This window comes from Pipistrellus hanaki (genome assembly GCF_964339955.1).
Source record: "Pipistrellus hanaki genome assembly, chromosome: 18".
In the NCBI taxonomy this organism is placed as follows: domain Eukaryota; kingdom Metazoa; phylum Chordata; class Mammalia; order Chiroptera; family Vespertilionidae; genus Pipistrellus; species Pipistrellus hanaki.
Window position 1 is genome coordinate 39,921,905 of NC_140520.1, and position 16,085 is coordinate 39,937,989.

Genomic DNA, 16,085 nt, shown 5'->3' on the forward strand with positions numbered 1-16,085 from the left:
AACATGCTCAGTCACTAATCATTAGAGATATGCAAATCAAAACGACAATGCGGTACCATCTCACACCTGTCAGAATGGCTATCATCAACAAATCAACAAACGACAGGTGCTGGCGAGGATGAGGATGCGGAGAAAAAGGAACCCTCATGCACTGCTGGTGGGAATGTAGACTGGTCAGCCACTGTGGAGAACAGTATGGTGTTTCCTCAAAAAATTACAAATGGAACTCCCTTTTGACCCAGTAATGCCACTTCTAGGAATATATCCCAAGAAACTAGAAACACCAATCAGAAAGGATATATGCACACCTATGTCCATAGCAGCACAATTCACCATAGCTAAGATTTGGAAACAGCCTAATGCCCGTCAGAAGATGACTGGCGGGGATCTCTGATAAGATCTCTGGTAAGAGATCAACCAAAGGACTTGTACGCTTGCATATAAACATAACCTATGGACGCAAGACACTGGGGGGATAGGGAGATGGGGGTGTGCTGGGGGGGTAGAGAAGGCCAGGGGAAGGTCAATGAGGAAAGAAAGGAGACATATGTACTACTATTTGTAATGCTTTAAACAATAAAATAAAATTTAAGAAAAAAACAATAGCCGAAACTGGTTTGGCTCAGCGGTAGAGCGTCGGTCCTTGGACTGAAAGGTCCCAGGTTCGATTCCGGTCAGGGGCATGTACAGTGGTTGCGGGCACATCCCCAGTAGGGGGTGTGCAAGAGGCAGCTGGTCGATGTTTCTCTCTCATTGATGTGTCTAGCTCTCTATCTCTCTCCCTTCCTCTCTGTAAAAAATCAATAAAATATATTTTAAAAAATAAATAAATAAAAGAAAACTCAAAGGGAAGTAAACTTTTCAGACAAGAGCAGAACCTCCTCGCCCCTTCCATGGGGAGTCAGCCAGTCTGCATCCTCCTGAGGCTCCTGCCGTCTGTCCCTGTCCCCGCAGTACCATTCAGTCATGCGATGGGCTGTTCCCAGGCAGCAGGCAGCCGGGCAGGAGAGGAGCCCGCAGAGGCAGAGGCGCGTTTGGTTGGGGACAGCCCCGGGGGGCCCTGGAGCACCAGGCCTCAAGACAGACCTGAGATCTGCCCGCCTGGCCCAGCGCGGTGCATGATCAGGTGCCACGGGGAAAGAAGCCTCAGGAAGCAGGGAAGGTGACACCTGGGCTGCAGGGCGGGGACACTCAGAAGCCCTCCTGCAGGCGTGTCAGGGCTCACTGTGCCCCCTTCCTAAGACTGTTTACAACTCAATCAGAAACGTAGCACGCCCTCCAGGCCTGTCAGGAAGAATGGGCACTGACCCCGAGCCCACTCCCCGCCGGCCCTCACCTCGGACACCACTTGGTCCAGCTGCCGCTTCAGCGAGCCGTTCTCCTTCCTCAGCTTCTCGTTCTCGGACAGGGCCGCCTGCAGCCGCGCCTCCAGCCCCAGCATGTACTCCTTCTTCTTCTTGCGGGACTGGCAGGCCGACTCCCGGTTCTTGATCATCCGCTGCTGCCTCCTCAGCACAGCCATCTAGCAGGAGTGAAGACGAATCGAACATCTGAGTCCAAAATCCAATCAGATCAGATTTTCATAATTAATTTTAAACAATTGTTCAAAACATGTTACTGGTTGTTTCAAATAGGTTTTTGTTTGTTTGTTTGGTTGGTTGGTTTTTTTTAAATATATTTTATTGATTTTTTACAGAGAGGAAGGGAGAGAGATAGAGAGTCAGAAACGTCAATGAGAGAGAAACATCGACCAGCCGCCTCCTACACACCCCTCACTAGGGATGTGCCCACAACCAACGTACATGCCCTTGACTGGAATCGAACCCGGGACCTTTCAGTCCGCAGACCGATGCTCTACCACTGAGCCAAACCAGTTTCGGCTTAAATAGGTTTTTAAAAACATTACTCAAATTGAGGTCCAATGATTCAGTAAGGCTTCTCAAACCTAAATGAAAGGTAACTTCCTCTCCTGTCTTCTAGGCTCCTTCCCGCCCTTCCAACTCCCCCTGGAGACTCCCGAAAGAACAGCCGCAAACCATCAGGCTGCCTCCGGGACCCAAGTCACTGGCTATTTTCCAGAACCACCTCAGCCGCTCATAAGGCCACTCGACTGTGGAGCCACCACCGCTTCAGCTCCTGTGCGCACACCACATCCCTCTCATTTTCCATGGGGGTCATGAGCCTCCAGGCATACAGGGAGAAGCAAGCGTTAGCTCACTTTCCTGCCACTCTGCATTGGCGCCCTCTGCCCTCTCCACACCCGCTCAGCAGGCACTGGGCTGCGGGCCTCCCCGCCCACTGCTCTCTCCCTCCCACAGGGGCTCCTAGGCCATCCCTGAGCGCTGCAGCCGCCTCCTGTGCCTCCACCACAGGGATCTCCTCCTGTCTGCCATGGCTAAGAGCGCTTCCCCCGGAAAGCCAGGCCCATGCTGCTACTGTATTGGAAATAAAAAGATAATCATGCATCTCAGCTGCTCCCTCAGCTCTCCAGGCCTTCAGGACATGACCACCCACTGGCCAAACCTGCTGCGCGCACAGCACTTGGGAGTGTTGAAAAGGCATAAAGAATAGAGACTTTCCTTCAGAAGGCACAGTCCACGGTGAGAGCCACAGAAAAGTCGCCTTACACTGCTAATCCTTGCATATGATTCTGTAACCAGCTTTCACCAACCCAAAGTTCTCTTTTGTTAACAATTAATATTTTTCCACATTTTTGTAAAACAGTTGCTTTTGGAGGGCAAACTCCTGAAGAATACAAAGCACCGATCCTTTTGTTGAGAAAATGGCCACTGTCTTTTTGCACACAGCATTTTGTCCATCTGATTGTTGGGTTAATTCACATTTTCCTGAATGACTTGTAAATACTCTATTTTACAAATGGTTTTAAAAAACTATCAAAACTTGTACATGAGCCAAAACTGGTTTGGCTCAGTGGAAAGAGCGTCACCTGCGGACTGTAAGGTCCCAGGTTCAATTCCAGTCAAGGGCATGTATCTTGGTTGCGGGCACATCCCCAGTGGGGGGTGTGCAGGAGGCAGCTGATCGATATCTCTCTCTCTCATCGATGTTTCTGACTCTCTATCCCTCTCCCTTCCTCTCTATAAAAAATCAGTAAAATATATTTTTTTAAAAACTTGTACATGAAAGTTCAAACCAACATTATTCACAATAATCAAAAAGTGAAAATACCCACATGTCCAGTAATTGGTGAATGGATAAGCCAAAATGTGGTGCAGCCAAACAATGGAATACTATTTGGCCATGAAAAAGGATTAGTACCGATACATGTTACAATATGAATAGACCTTGAAAATACTATGGTGAGTGACAGAAGTCATACACAAAAGGCCACATCATGTGTAAGTCCACTGACATAAATGTCCAGAAGAGGCAAATCCATACAGACAGAAAGCAGACCAGTCCCTGTGGGGCTGGAGAAGGGGAGGAGTGACTGCCAGTGGGTGCGGAGTTTCTTTTGAAGGTCATGAAAGCACGCTGACTAGAGAGCAGTGATACGAGGTAGCACAACCCTAAGCATACCAAAAACCTCCCCACTGTACACCTGAAAAAGGTGAACTCCGTGGCACTGAATTTCATTCCAGGAAGCCATGGGCTCTCCCCAAGCACAGAGCAGGACAGCCAGTCACGAGAGGAAAGGGCCACGGCGAGGGAACACTGAGACCCACAAGGGCCCTGTTCAGCAGCCAGGGGCTGGCGCTCCACACATAGAGGAAGGCCCGGGAGAAGGCCCTGCGCAGCCACGGTAACACCAGCAACGCGAAGACCTGCAGCTCCGACTCCAGGCGCCTCCTGCAGTGCATCTGTGCAGCCCGCTACTCATTGGAGGTATGTTTATAAAGACTGCACAACTATTAAATAATTGTAGCAGCCTCTGGGAGGGTCGGGAGGCGGTGCTTTCTTTGTGAAGCCGAACATGGGCCCTCTCCATTCTTCTAGGAGCTTGTTGGCATTGCTCTGCGTTGTAAACAGGTTATTTTACACTCATATTTTTCTTTTTTCTTTTCTTTTCTTTTTTTCTAATCTTCATCCAAGGATATTTTCCCATTGATTTTTGGAGAGAATGGAACCAAGAGGGAAAGACAGAGACAAACATCAATATGAGAGAAACACATTGACTGGTTGCCTCCTTACGTGCCCCAGGCAGTGCCCGGACCGGGGAGGAGCCTGCAATGTGCCAAAGACTGGAATCGAACCCAGGACCCTTTGAGCCAAACCGGCCAGGGCTCATATTTTCCTGGAAAGACACTCCTGTGGGTCCCAGACACAGGCCTGGGCCTCTACTCAGGCTATCTCTCAGGGTCAAGTTTCCACCAAGAAGCACTGAGAGATGAGGTAACGTCTCCCTCTGGATATGAGGAGGCTTGCTTCTGGCTTCCTGTAGGAGCAGCCGGCTCCCCCCACTCAGCACCTCCCGCTGTAACGAAGCAGCAGGCCCCCAGCTCAGCACCTCCCGCTGTAACGGAGCGGTGGCCCCAGGTCAGCACCTCCCGCTATAACGGAGCAGCAGGCCCCCAGCTCAGCACCTCCCGCTATAACGGAGCAGTGCCCCCCCCAACCCCCCAGCTCAGCACCTCCCGCTATAACAGAGCGGTGGCCCCAGCTCAGCACCTCCCGCTATAACAGAGCGGTGGCCCCAGCTCAGCACCTCCCGCTGTAACGGAGCGGTGGCCCCAGGTCAGCACCTCCCGCTATAACGGAGCGGTGGCCCCAGGTCAGCACCTCCCGCTATAACAGAGCGGTGGCCCCAGCTCAGCACCTCCCGCTATAACAGAGCGGTGGCCCCAGCTCAGCACCTCCCGCTGTAACGGAGCGGTGGCCCCAGCTCAGCACCTCCCGCTATAACAGAGCGGTGGCCCCAGCTCAGCACCTCCCGCTATAACAGAGCGGTGGCCCCAGCTCAGCACCTCCCGCTGTAACGGAGCGGTGGCCCCAGCTCAGCACCTCCCACTATAACGGAGCGGTGGCCCCAGCTCAGCACCTCCCGCTGTAACGGAGCGGTGGCCCCAGCTCAGCACCTCCCGCTGTAACGGAGTGGTGGCACACACCTACTGAGCCTCAGCAGTCCTCCACACTCAGCACTGAGGCTCCTGAAATCTTGAACTTCACTGTACTGCATGGCTCCAGGAAAAAAATACAAGCTCCGGTCTGGTCTGCCAGGGGCATCCCCTCCACACCATGTCCAACACCTGCGGGGATCTCACCCCTGTGATAACTTGGTGACCCAGCATGGGGGCTCCCAAGGGTGGGGACTGGGATGGGAAGGGTCCAGATCACTGAGTAAAGAATTAGGAAGAGGTGCAAAGCAAGGCAGGTCTGGAAGATGGGCGGAGAGAAAGACCTGGGCCCCATTGGTGCAACTGTTCTTTTAATTCATGCCCTCTGAGGCTACTGGGTCCTTCTTCCCACTGTCCCCACCACCTGATTCCCAGGAAGGGCCTTGCTCCCCCTGGCCCACCGTGGAAGATGTACAACATAATCTCACCACTTTTTTCCTGGCCTTTGCCCCAATAACCAAAAGAATCCTATCTAATAAAGAGGGATTATGCTAATTGACCCTCATGCTGTTGCAAAGATGGCAGTACCCACAGCCAATAAGAAGGGAATATGCAAATTGACCGTCACACCCTCAAATATGGTGGCATCCATAGCCACAAGATGGTGGTGCTCAGTCCCCTCAGCCCCGCCAGGGCAGCAGACCCACAGCCTCCTGTGTCCTCAAGTCCCCTCAACCCCCAGCCACCCAGGGCTGGCCCAAGGGGCAGGCAAGCCTCAGATGGCGGCTGCCCAGCCGCCCAGGGCTACCTGAGGCTCAGGTAACCAGGGCCAGCCGAGGCTTGCGCTGCCGACATTGGCACCAGCAGAGTTGTGATGGGGGCATCGTCTTCTCCTGAGCCGGGTCGCCTCCCGCCCCTGAGGGCTCCCAGACTGTGAGAGGGGCAGCCTGGCTGAGGGATCCCCACTCTAATGCATGAATTTTCATGCCCCAGGCCTCTAATGTACTAATAAGCCAAGGTCGCAGTCTTATGGACTTCATGGAGTCTGAGAAGGGGTGGTGGGCAGTGGAGGCGTGGAAGGTGCCCTGCAGGTGGAAACAGATGCTGGTTTGCAAGCCTTGGTCGGGGTCTGGCAACAGTCAGCAGCCCTTTGAAGCCAGAGGATCAAGCTCTCCTGGGAAGGCACCTCTGCCACTGACTAGGAGCGTGCGTGAGAGCTTCCACTCCGAGACAAGGACATGTTCACTTTTTCCATCAGAATCAGAGCCAAAAACAAACCATATTTCTTAAAAACTTAGGTGAGGTTTCCAGACTTAAACAGAACACACTTACCAGCAAAAGGCAAGACGAGAGAGAGATAATTTGAACCAGGCAGTGGTCACAAAGACAATGCGGCAGTTGGCACAGCCTGTGGAGCGTGGAGCGCCAGGCATGCACCAGGCGGCAGTGGCCCAGCACAAAGCCGGCCAACAAGAGAACAAACAACAGAGGGAGGAAGAAAGGGCCGTGTCAGCAGTACAAAGTCACAGAAGACTGATACACTCTTCCTTTATTTCCTTTTTCACTACCCTTATTGTTTAAAAGCACAAGAAGCACATAATGAAAACTTTTCTTTTTGGCCATTTTTAAGCCAGGAACTTACACTGACCCGAGTGGTCCTGGCCGAGCAGGACTCATCAGCAGACACGGCCGCAGTGAGGGGCCCAGGGCAGGGCTCACTCTGGGTTCCTGCGTGGCTTGGTGGCTGATGGGTCAGACTGATGTTTCTTTACTTGAAATAAACACTAAGTCAAAACCTCTACCAGCAAACTCACCCTGTAGAGGCTCGGCTCACTCCCTGATGTGCTGGCCAGGGAAAAATAAGCACAAAATCCTCAATGCAGGTTGACTAGGAAATTCATTCTAATCATCTGTGTCTATTGCATTGGACACAGTACTTGAAGCTTTCCTTCTAATACTGTCAACTGTAAATTGTGGAAAGTAGTAAGAATGCTAGCCAACAGATATTGATAAAAAGATAGTCCTTGTTGGTTCTGCACTTTCTCACCCGCCACGGCCCCAACACCACGTGCACTATGCACACGCTCACAGCGCTCGCAGTACAGACGCGGGGAAAGGCGTCTTTCACACCCAGAACCCACACCAGTAAAGGATGTCGGGCTAACAGACCAACCAACAATTCCAGGAGTGCTGAGAGATACACAGGGCCAGCAGCACACTGCGATGCTGGTGGTTCGGACAGTAAGCACCAGGACTGATCAGAGCCCCTGAGGGCGGGAGGGCACCTTCTGTGCACCTCCGGCACCTGTGCCAGGAGTCCGGGGAGTCCCTGCCAGCATGAGCCCACTTGCACAGGACAATCCCAGCCCGCCCTCAGTTTGCTGTCATGCCCACCTGAACACTCTCTTCCTGGGAATTGTTTCCAGACTCCTCTCCACCTGGCTACAGTTCCATGAAGGCACCCTACGGTTACATCAATGTGTCTAACAACTGTGACATATTGCAGATCTAAGGTTGTTAAAGTTCTGATAGTCATTACCTTTTTCATGTCTAAAATGTTTCATAATAAATATTTTTAAAAGTCCTAACATTGAGGAGAAACCAAGATGGCGGCATAGGATAGACACCTGAATGCAGCCTACCACAACAAATTTGAATTTATTTTTTTTAATATATTTTTTTTATTGATTTTATACAGAGAGGAAGGGAGAGAGATAGAGAAGTAGACACATCAATGAGAGAGAAACATCGACCAGCTGCCTCTTGCACACCCCCTACTGGGGATGTGCCCGCAACCAAGGTACATGCCCTTGACCGGAATCGAACCTGGGACCCTTCAGTCCCCAAGCCGACCCTCTATCCATTGAGCCAAACCAGTCCTGGCAACAAATTTGAATTTAGAACTGGAAAACAGGGGAAACATCACCCTGAAGCGCCGGATGGCTGGCTGAGAGGAGGCTCTACCATCTGGGAAGGAGAGAAAAGGCACACTGAACCTCAGGAACTGTGAAGGTGCAAAAAACTGTGTGCGAGAAAAGGCGGCCACCAGATTTCACAGCTGGCTTGCTTGCGGAGCGCGGAGAGGGCAGGCCGGGCTGAGTTCGCTACTGGCTTACTCCCTGCGCGCAGAGAGGGCGGACAGCTAATGCGCAGCTAGCTTTCTTGTTCGGGAAGAAAACAGAACCACCCTATTGCTCCGATAGACAGCCTCAGACAGGGAGAGGCCAGACTGTCAGGCAGCGGGTAGAGATCTCTCGGAGGTGTGTGAAGCCAGCGGCCATTACTGCGGGACTCAGAAACCAGACCCTCATAGAGAGAGGCTGACCTATGCTTGTCTGCACTACCCGAGACTCCACCCCATCCAAGGAGTGCACAGAAGCCCTTCCAGTGGCTAGCTTTCTCGTTCGCTGCAAACAGGACTCTCCTAGGGAGGGTCTGACAGAAATCCAAAGCTTGTCTGTGCATGTACCAAAGAGGTGCGCGTGCCTGCAACCAATCTTGCAGGATTCAACAAAGCTTGTCTGTGCCACCCCGAGACTCCGCCCCATTCAAGCAGAATACAGAAACCCTCCTAGCTGAGACACTTCTGATCCTCATAGCCAATTGGCTTGGAAATCAACGCTTCCCAGTGATACCAACAACAAGCAAGGCTTAACAACAAGACTGCACATACAGCCCACAAAGGGCTATACCAAGACTGTCCACCTCAGGTAACTGGGAGGCTGACTCACTGAACCATATAGGACACCTTAGCACACAAAGCCACCCTACCAACTCAGGGAAGCTGGGAAAATGCCAAGACAAGGAAACAGATCACAAACAAAAGAAATGGAGGACAAGAAGCGACTAGATATAGAGTTCAAAACCACGCTTATAAGGTTTGTCAAGAATTTCCTAGGAAAGGCCGATAAAATAAATGAGACATATGAGAATATGAAAAGGGAGCAACTAGAAATAAAGAATACATCGTCTGAAATAAAAAATATTATACAGAGTCCTAAAAATAGAATGGAAGATCGCAAGAATCAAGTCAAAGATTTGTAGCACAAAGAGCCAGAGGACACTCCTCCACAAAAGCAAGAAGACAAGAAAATCCAGAAAGTTGAAGATAGTGTAAGAAACCTCTGGGACAATTTCAAGCGAACCAACATCAGAATTATGGGGGTCCCAGAAGAAGAGAGAGAACAAGATACCGAAAGAATACTGGAAGAAATAGTGTCAGAAAACTTCCCCCACCTGGGGAAAGAAATAGACTTACAAGTCCAGGAAGCACACAGAACCCCAAACAAAAGGAATCCAAGGAGGATCACACCAAGACACATCATAATTAAAATTCCAAGAGCAAAAGACAAAGAGAGAATATAAAAAGCAGCAAGAGAAAAGCAGGTAGTTACCTATAAAGGAGCACCCATACAATTGTCAGCTGATTTTTCAACAGAAACCATGCAGGCCAGACAGGAATGGCAAGAAATATTCAAGGTGATGAATAGCAAGAACCTACTGCCAAAAATACTCTACCCAGCAAAGCTATCACTCAGAATCGAAGGCCAGATAAAGAGCTTCACAAATAAAAAAAAAACTAAAGGAGTTCATCACTGCCAAACCAGAATTATATGATATGTTGAAAGGGGTTCTTTAGGAAGAGGAAGAAGGTAAGATAAAAATTATGATCAACAAATACGTAACTATCAACAAGTGAAACTAAAAACCAAGGGAATTAAAAATCCTGATGAACAATATTAACTGTTGAATATAATAGAATTAAAGGTATGGAAGGGGAGTGGACTGATGATTCTCGGAGAAAAGGGGAGTGGGGGGTGCGGGAAGAGCCTAAACAAAAACTGTGCACCTATGGATGAGGACAATGGGGGGTGGGGAAAGGGAAGAGGGTGGGGTGGGAACCTGGTGGAGGGGAGCAATTGGGAGGGAAAGAGGAACACTTGCAATAATCTGAACAATAAAGATTTATTTAAAAAAAAAAAAAAAAGTCCTAACATTATAGAAAAACAATTGTGCCCATTTTCTGTTGCTGGTTCTATTTGGAAGTATTGCAGGGGAAACATTCAAACTCAAAAATGAAAGAAAATTTGAAGGGATCATTTTTTCTAAATTCTTCTTTCATCATTCTTACGCTCCTCAGTTTCTTATGAAAAGAATATTCTTTTTTTCCCCCCATTGGTTGTACATATTTTTAATTAAAATAACAATGAATAGCCCTGGCCAGTTGTTCAATGGTTAAAGCATCAGCCCACACACCAAAGGGTGTTAGATTAGTTTCCCAGTTAAGGGCACATACTTAAGTTATGGGTTAGCTTCCAGCCCCTGGTTGGGGTGCATGTGGAAGGCAATCAGTCGATGTGTCTCTCTCACATCAATATTTTTTTCTCTCTCTCTCCCCCATCCTCCCTCACTTCAACTCTCTCTGAAAAACCAATAGAAAAAATATCCTCATGTATTAACAAAAATACATATAAATGTATATACACATAGATATATATATTCATATATGCATATATGTATGTATGCATGAAATATTTTTAGATTTGTTACTATTTACTTATTGTGGAAATTTTCGCAATCCTCCACACCCAACGTCACTGATCATCAGCATTTGCCCATCTTCTCTCCTGCCTGTGCTCCTCCCACAGAGGTTTTACAGCAAATCCCAGCACCTAACCTTTCCATCTCCCCCTGAAACACACGTAGTGCTGCTGCTTGCTGTGTCACTGCACCGTGCTCTCCTCTCCCAGCCTCAACATAAACTAACACAGTCAAGTCTAGTTCGTCCCACGTCTGCTCCAGATACTCATGCTCCTCCTCCCTGTGCCTTGGCATGCTCGCCACAGTGCCGGACAAAGGATGGGAACTGCTGGAGGGCCTCCACTCCCCTCCTCCCGTCCTTTCCATGGGTCTCCATTACATCTGACTGAGGTTATTGCTGCTGTTCATGCAATAGTGGAGCAATTTCACACCTACATGGGCTACTGATGTGCTTGTTAAATTCTGGTAGACAGAGCACCTGTAGTCTGATAAACAACCTTACAAAACTCACAGGATTTTAAATACCTTTGCAACACCTAAGAAAGATGAAGTAGCAATATTAACAACCATTGATATCAAACTTTAAAAAAAAAAAAAAAAGTTTATTGAATTTAAGAGAGAGGAAGGAAGAGGGGGAGAGAGAAACATCAATGTGAGAGCAAAAGCATCGATCGGCTGCCTCCTGCACACCCCCTAGAGGGAATCAATCCTGCAACCTGGACATGTGCCCTGATGGGGAATCAAACTTACAACCTTTTGGGGCACAAGATGATGCTCATCCAACTGAGCCAAACCTTCCAGGGCAATACCCACTTTTATTTTACGGGATTTCCTTTCCCAATCACAACTTTAGAGACTGATCATTTGACTTTAACTTTCATTAAACTTTGGCCATGATGTTCAACTACTGTTTAATACATAACATGAGGTATTTTATTCACTTTTAAAGAAGGCAAAAATTAGCCAGTAAGTTCTATAACTGCTTTTAGAGAGTGGCAGATTTTAGGACACTTTCTGTGATTTATAAAGTATAAAAAATTTCTACAACCATGCTAGAAAATTTGAAGGTTTGTAAAGATGGAAAACTATCAAGTAATCATTAGGAGATAGAATCCCCTGCTGGAAGCCAATTCCAGCATGTCAGCAGGGCTGAATCATCTGGGAATAGCTAAAGGTATTTCCCCAAACCTAAAAAGGATAAATTGATTGCTTGCTGCCAGACAGCTGAGGGCATCTTAATCTACATGTTATTGCCTCCTATTGGCCAAACATCTGAACAGCCATAGGCTATTCCCCAATCTGACAATGGATTCTATATACTAAACCTGGCCTTTTATGTGTAAATACTTTGCCTTAGGACAATTTGTGTTAATAAAAAGCAAGGGATCCTGAGACAAGAGAGAACTTAGTTCCTTTAGCTAAGCTCCTCAGGCCCTCCAAATGCCTTCCAAAATTATGTTTCATCTCTGGACTCTTGGTTAATTTATACACAGCACCTTCTCCAGATTCCTGAACCCTTCTAGATGATGGATTAAGACCCCCAGCATTAATCCACAGAGTAGCAAGCCAATTGTATGCAGTGCTGAGAACACTTCCATAAGTCAAGAGCAATACTAAATATACCAACTAAGGAGGAGTCTACAAACTAGATTCTGAATTGCCAAAAGCACTTCTATCAGGAACTATCAGAGACTGTGTCAATACTAGAGGGCTCAGGAGGCAGAGGAGGAACAAACGCACACTTCTTATCAGACCCTGCACACTTGATTAAATCTTCCTGCAGATTCTCACACCACAAACCCCGCCCTAACTTTCCACTAAAGATTGGATGTGCAATTTCAGCACATGACACACTGAAACAAACTTTAAAAAACAAAAAACAAAAAATGTGTTTTGTCCTTGTTTTTAAATCAAGCATTAAAAAAGCACTAAATGTCAAAACTTACATCTGAACCCACACTTCTCACAGTACTCTGCAGGACAGGTTTAGCCACAGAAAGTTTTCCATTTACTGGGCTACTGGCCACAGGGGCCGGTACCACACTGACCACGTGATTAGGGAGCGGTGCAGCTCCTCCGCTGACCGCCAGGACAGGCTGGGGAGAGGGCAGGACCCTGGGTGCCTGCAGCTGTACCACGGCAGGCTGAGACAGCACCACGGTCTGACCTGGTGGAGAGAAAAGACAGGGGTCAGAGGGCACACCACTTTGTGGCAGGAAGAACTGTTTAGCACAGAGATCTGATCTGCAGGTAGAGTGACAGGTGAGCTGACCCTGAGGAATGTGAAACTGCCAACCCAGCACAGGCAGCAGCAACACACGCATGTGCCTTCCCTTGTCCTGTTTTAATGAGCCCAACTAGATTCCTTCCCTTTCAGGTTCCCATTAACAGTATAATCCCATGTATTTTTTTCTCAACTACACACATATTAAGTTTGCTAAGCTATACACAGATTTCCCTAAGTACTAACCCCTGAAATTTATTAGTGCTAATAGGATTTTTAATATTATAAATTTAAAAAAAAAACTTTTATACTGACACAGAACCATATTTCAAATTAATGGGTTTTAGAAATACAACCACCAAAAACTATATATATAATAAACAGAGATTCATTAATTCAATGCTTGAAAAACACAGGGCTACAAATATCAAAAATGTTAAAACCATTTGAGATGAATTCTTAGCCAACAAGCACAGGAAACATAAAATTTAAAATAGTAATTTAAAATAGTCTGTAGATAGGGGTGAGTGGAGGGGGTCAATGGGGTGAAAGGGGACTTCTGTAATACTTTCAACAATAAAGATAAATTAAAAAGTGAAATAGTCTGTAGATAACTTCCTTTCCCAAAAAACAGCCCTACAAATCTTTTCTTTATCTTCAGTTAGCATTATTTTAACCAGTTAACTGCCACGATATTTTGAATTGAGTTCAAAAAGGTCTGCCGCTTGTGTCTATAGATGTTTAGAGCGTACAAATGGTTAAAACGATGCTAATCTGAGCAGAATCAGTATAACCAGCCTAAAGAGGACTTGAAGTACCTAACGTGACTCGTACCGCTTCCCTGGCTGCTGGCGTTTCTTTCCGAGCTGCCCCATTGATTAGGTGTCAGGCCTCGCCTAACAGCCACAGCTGCGGGAGCCTTTACCAAAATAACGGCACTGCAGTAACCGGCAACCATAATGGCAGGTGCGTTTCTGATTTCCTTTAAGGGGAAGCGCTACCCTGTCAGACAGCGGAGCAGGAGCCCAGTGGATGGAGCATCGGTCTGCGGACTGAAGTGTCCCAGGTTCGATTCCGTCAAGGGCATGTACATTGGTTGCGGGCACATCCCCAGTAGGGGGCATGCAGGAGGCAGCTGGTCGATGGTTCTCTTTCATTGATGTTTCTAGCTCTCTATCCCTCTCCCTTCCTCTCTGTAAAAAAATCAATAAAAAATATTTAAAAAAAAATATTTAAAAAAATATTTTTTAAAAAGGTAGCCAGATTAATAGCATCTTGTCCCAAACAAATTAGTAAGACACATCTAAGAGTAATTTCTAACATTTGTAATATGTACAATTTACTTCAGCATAAATGATCACTAAACATTTTTATCTTATTTTCCCCTGGAATAACTTATTTTATGAAATAAAAACATAAAATAAGGAAATGACTCATAAGCTGACATAAACACAATTAGGCCAATACGCAAATAAGAATAATTAATAAATAAAACAGCACTTGACCAAGTGTTAGGCCCTTTAATGACACGTACTAAGAAATTAGTCACTTGAGCATGACGAAGAGTCATGCTCATCACAATGCAGCCTCACACGGCCCCACCCAGAACCTGCTGCCCTTGTCTCACATCAGACACCACGTCCCCACAGCACGGCCCCCAGGGTCGTGACTGTCCTTTCTGCTCCTTTGGATTGGCAAAGGGGTGATGAGAAAAGCCTATTAAGAACTCAGTAACGAGTTTATTTTTTTTTTTAATATATTTTATTGATTTTGTACAGAGAGGAAGGGAGAGAGAGAGAAACATCAATGAGAGAGAGTCATCGATCAGCTGCCTCTTGCACACTCCCCACTGGGGATGTGCCCGCAACCAAGGTACATGCCCTTGACCAGAATCGAACTCGGACCCTTCAGTCCGCAGGCCCATGCTCTATCCACTGAGCCAAACCAGTTTTGGCAAGAACTCAGTAACGAGTTTAATGGATCTTAGCTCATTAACCAGAAGGGCAGCCACATGCCTGAAGCCAGCAGCACGGAGACTTAGAAGACAAAGCGCCGCCTGCACCCCATGCAGACCGACACGCATTGGCCGCCTTGACTTCCCTCCCTCTGCTGCCCGGGTCCCGGGCTACAGGGGAGACCACGGACTCTCACCAGTCCTTCCACAAGGGCATATCAGGAGCAGCATTCTACATCTTCTCAGTTCACAAACTACACTGAAAAGACCCCAAAACAACACTGTTACTGCAAAGAATGCAGGACATGGTCAAATGGAGAACATTTCAAAGACAGACCCTCCTTCCCGATCACTCACAGGTGTAGGGCTTTGTCCTATTTCTCTAAACCAAAGTGTGGTACGCGTACCCCCAGGGGTACGGGAAGAGTTTGGTGGGGATATACACTGCACCGTGCTTAGCTGCACCTAATTCTACATTCTCATGAGTACAAAGGGTACTCAGCGTTACGAAAATTATAGAAGGGGTACACATATGACAAAAGTTTGAGAAACACTGCCGGGGGGGGGGGGGGGGGGGCAGGAACAGAGAGGACGTTTAGACGGTCTAAACAAATGCAGAAGTGCAGCCCACACGTGGACATCACTGTGGAGCTATGGCCGTCTCCTTGCTGACATCTGCAGCCAGGGCCCAGGCCAGCAAGCCCCTCCAGGTCTGGGGCCACATGGCTCCGAGTCCTGCCAGCCTCCCTGCCTACTTTTCCACACAGCGCACACCAGGCCCCGTACCCACAGCGCCCAGCTATCCTCACATCAGCCAGCATCTACTAAGTCAAGGATCAAGACAGAATGGGGAGAAACACCCAAATTTCTATAGAGCGTGTGGGAGAAAACACTGAAGACTCCCCTGGGAACTCACTGGTCACAGACATGCTCCCCAGCCGGCAGCTGCAGTCAGTCACCACTGGTCCTCAGCGGGACGTGCCCCAGGCTGCTCAACCTCCCCTCAGGTCTCACATGCAGGTCCCTGCAATGGGACGCCGCTAAGAGTGACTCCGTGTGGTGGCAGTCCTTCCTTTCCGACCGCCCCAAAGATTTCAAATGGTGTGGGAAACCGTCGCTGCGCGCCCAGCATCGCCTGGGCCTCGGGGCCAACACCCGCCCTGACTCCCTCAGCTGCTCAGGGAGCGGGGAGAACACTCCCTCCCTCAGGGGCTGCAGGCACCAATAAGTGGACACAGGAAGCACTCAGAGCAGTGCCGGCACAGACTGGACACCTCATGCCAGCCACTACTTTTATGAACATCCACTTACAAAAGAGCTTCCACGGGGCCCTGCATGTATTCTTATCCCC

General features: G+C 48.2%; 1 protein-coding gene across 4 annotated transcripts in view; it reads right to left on the reverse strand.

Moving 5' to 3' along the window:
- ATF6 (activating transcription factor 6) overlaps positions 1 to 16,085 on the reverse strand; it is a 142,576-nt gene that overhangs the window by 103,116 nt on the left and 23,375 nt on the right. For all 4 annotated transcript variants that reach the window (XM_084867063.1, XM_084867062.1, XM_084867064.1 and 1 more), the window contains 2 exons: positions 12,503 to 12,723; positions 1,337 to 1,522 (listed from right to left, as the gene is read on the reverse strand). In XM_084867063.1, the coding sequence (XP_084723189.1) occupies positions 1,337 to 1,522; positions 12,503 to 12,723 (407 nt within the window). The remainder of the gene's footprint in view (positions 1 to 1,336; positions 1,523 to 12,502; positions 12,724 to 16,085) is intronic.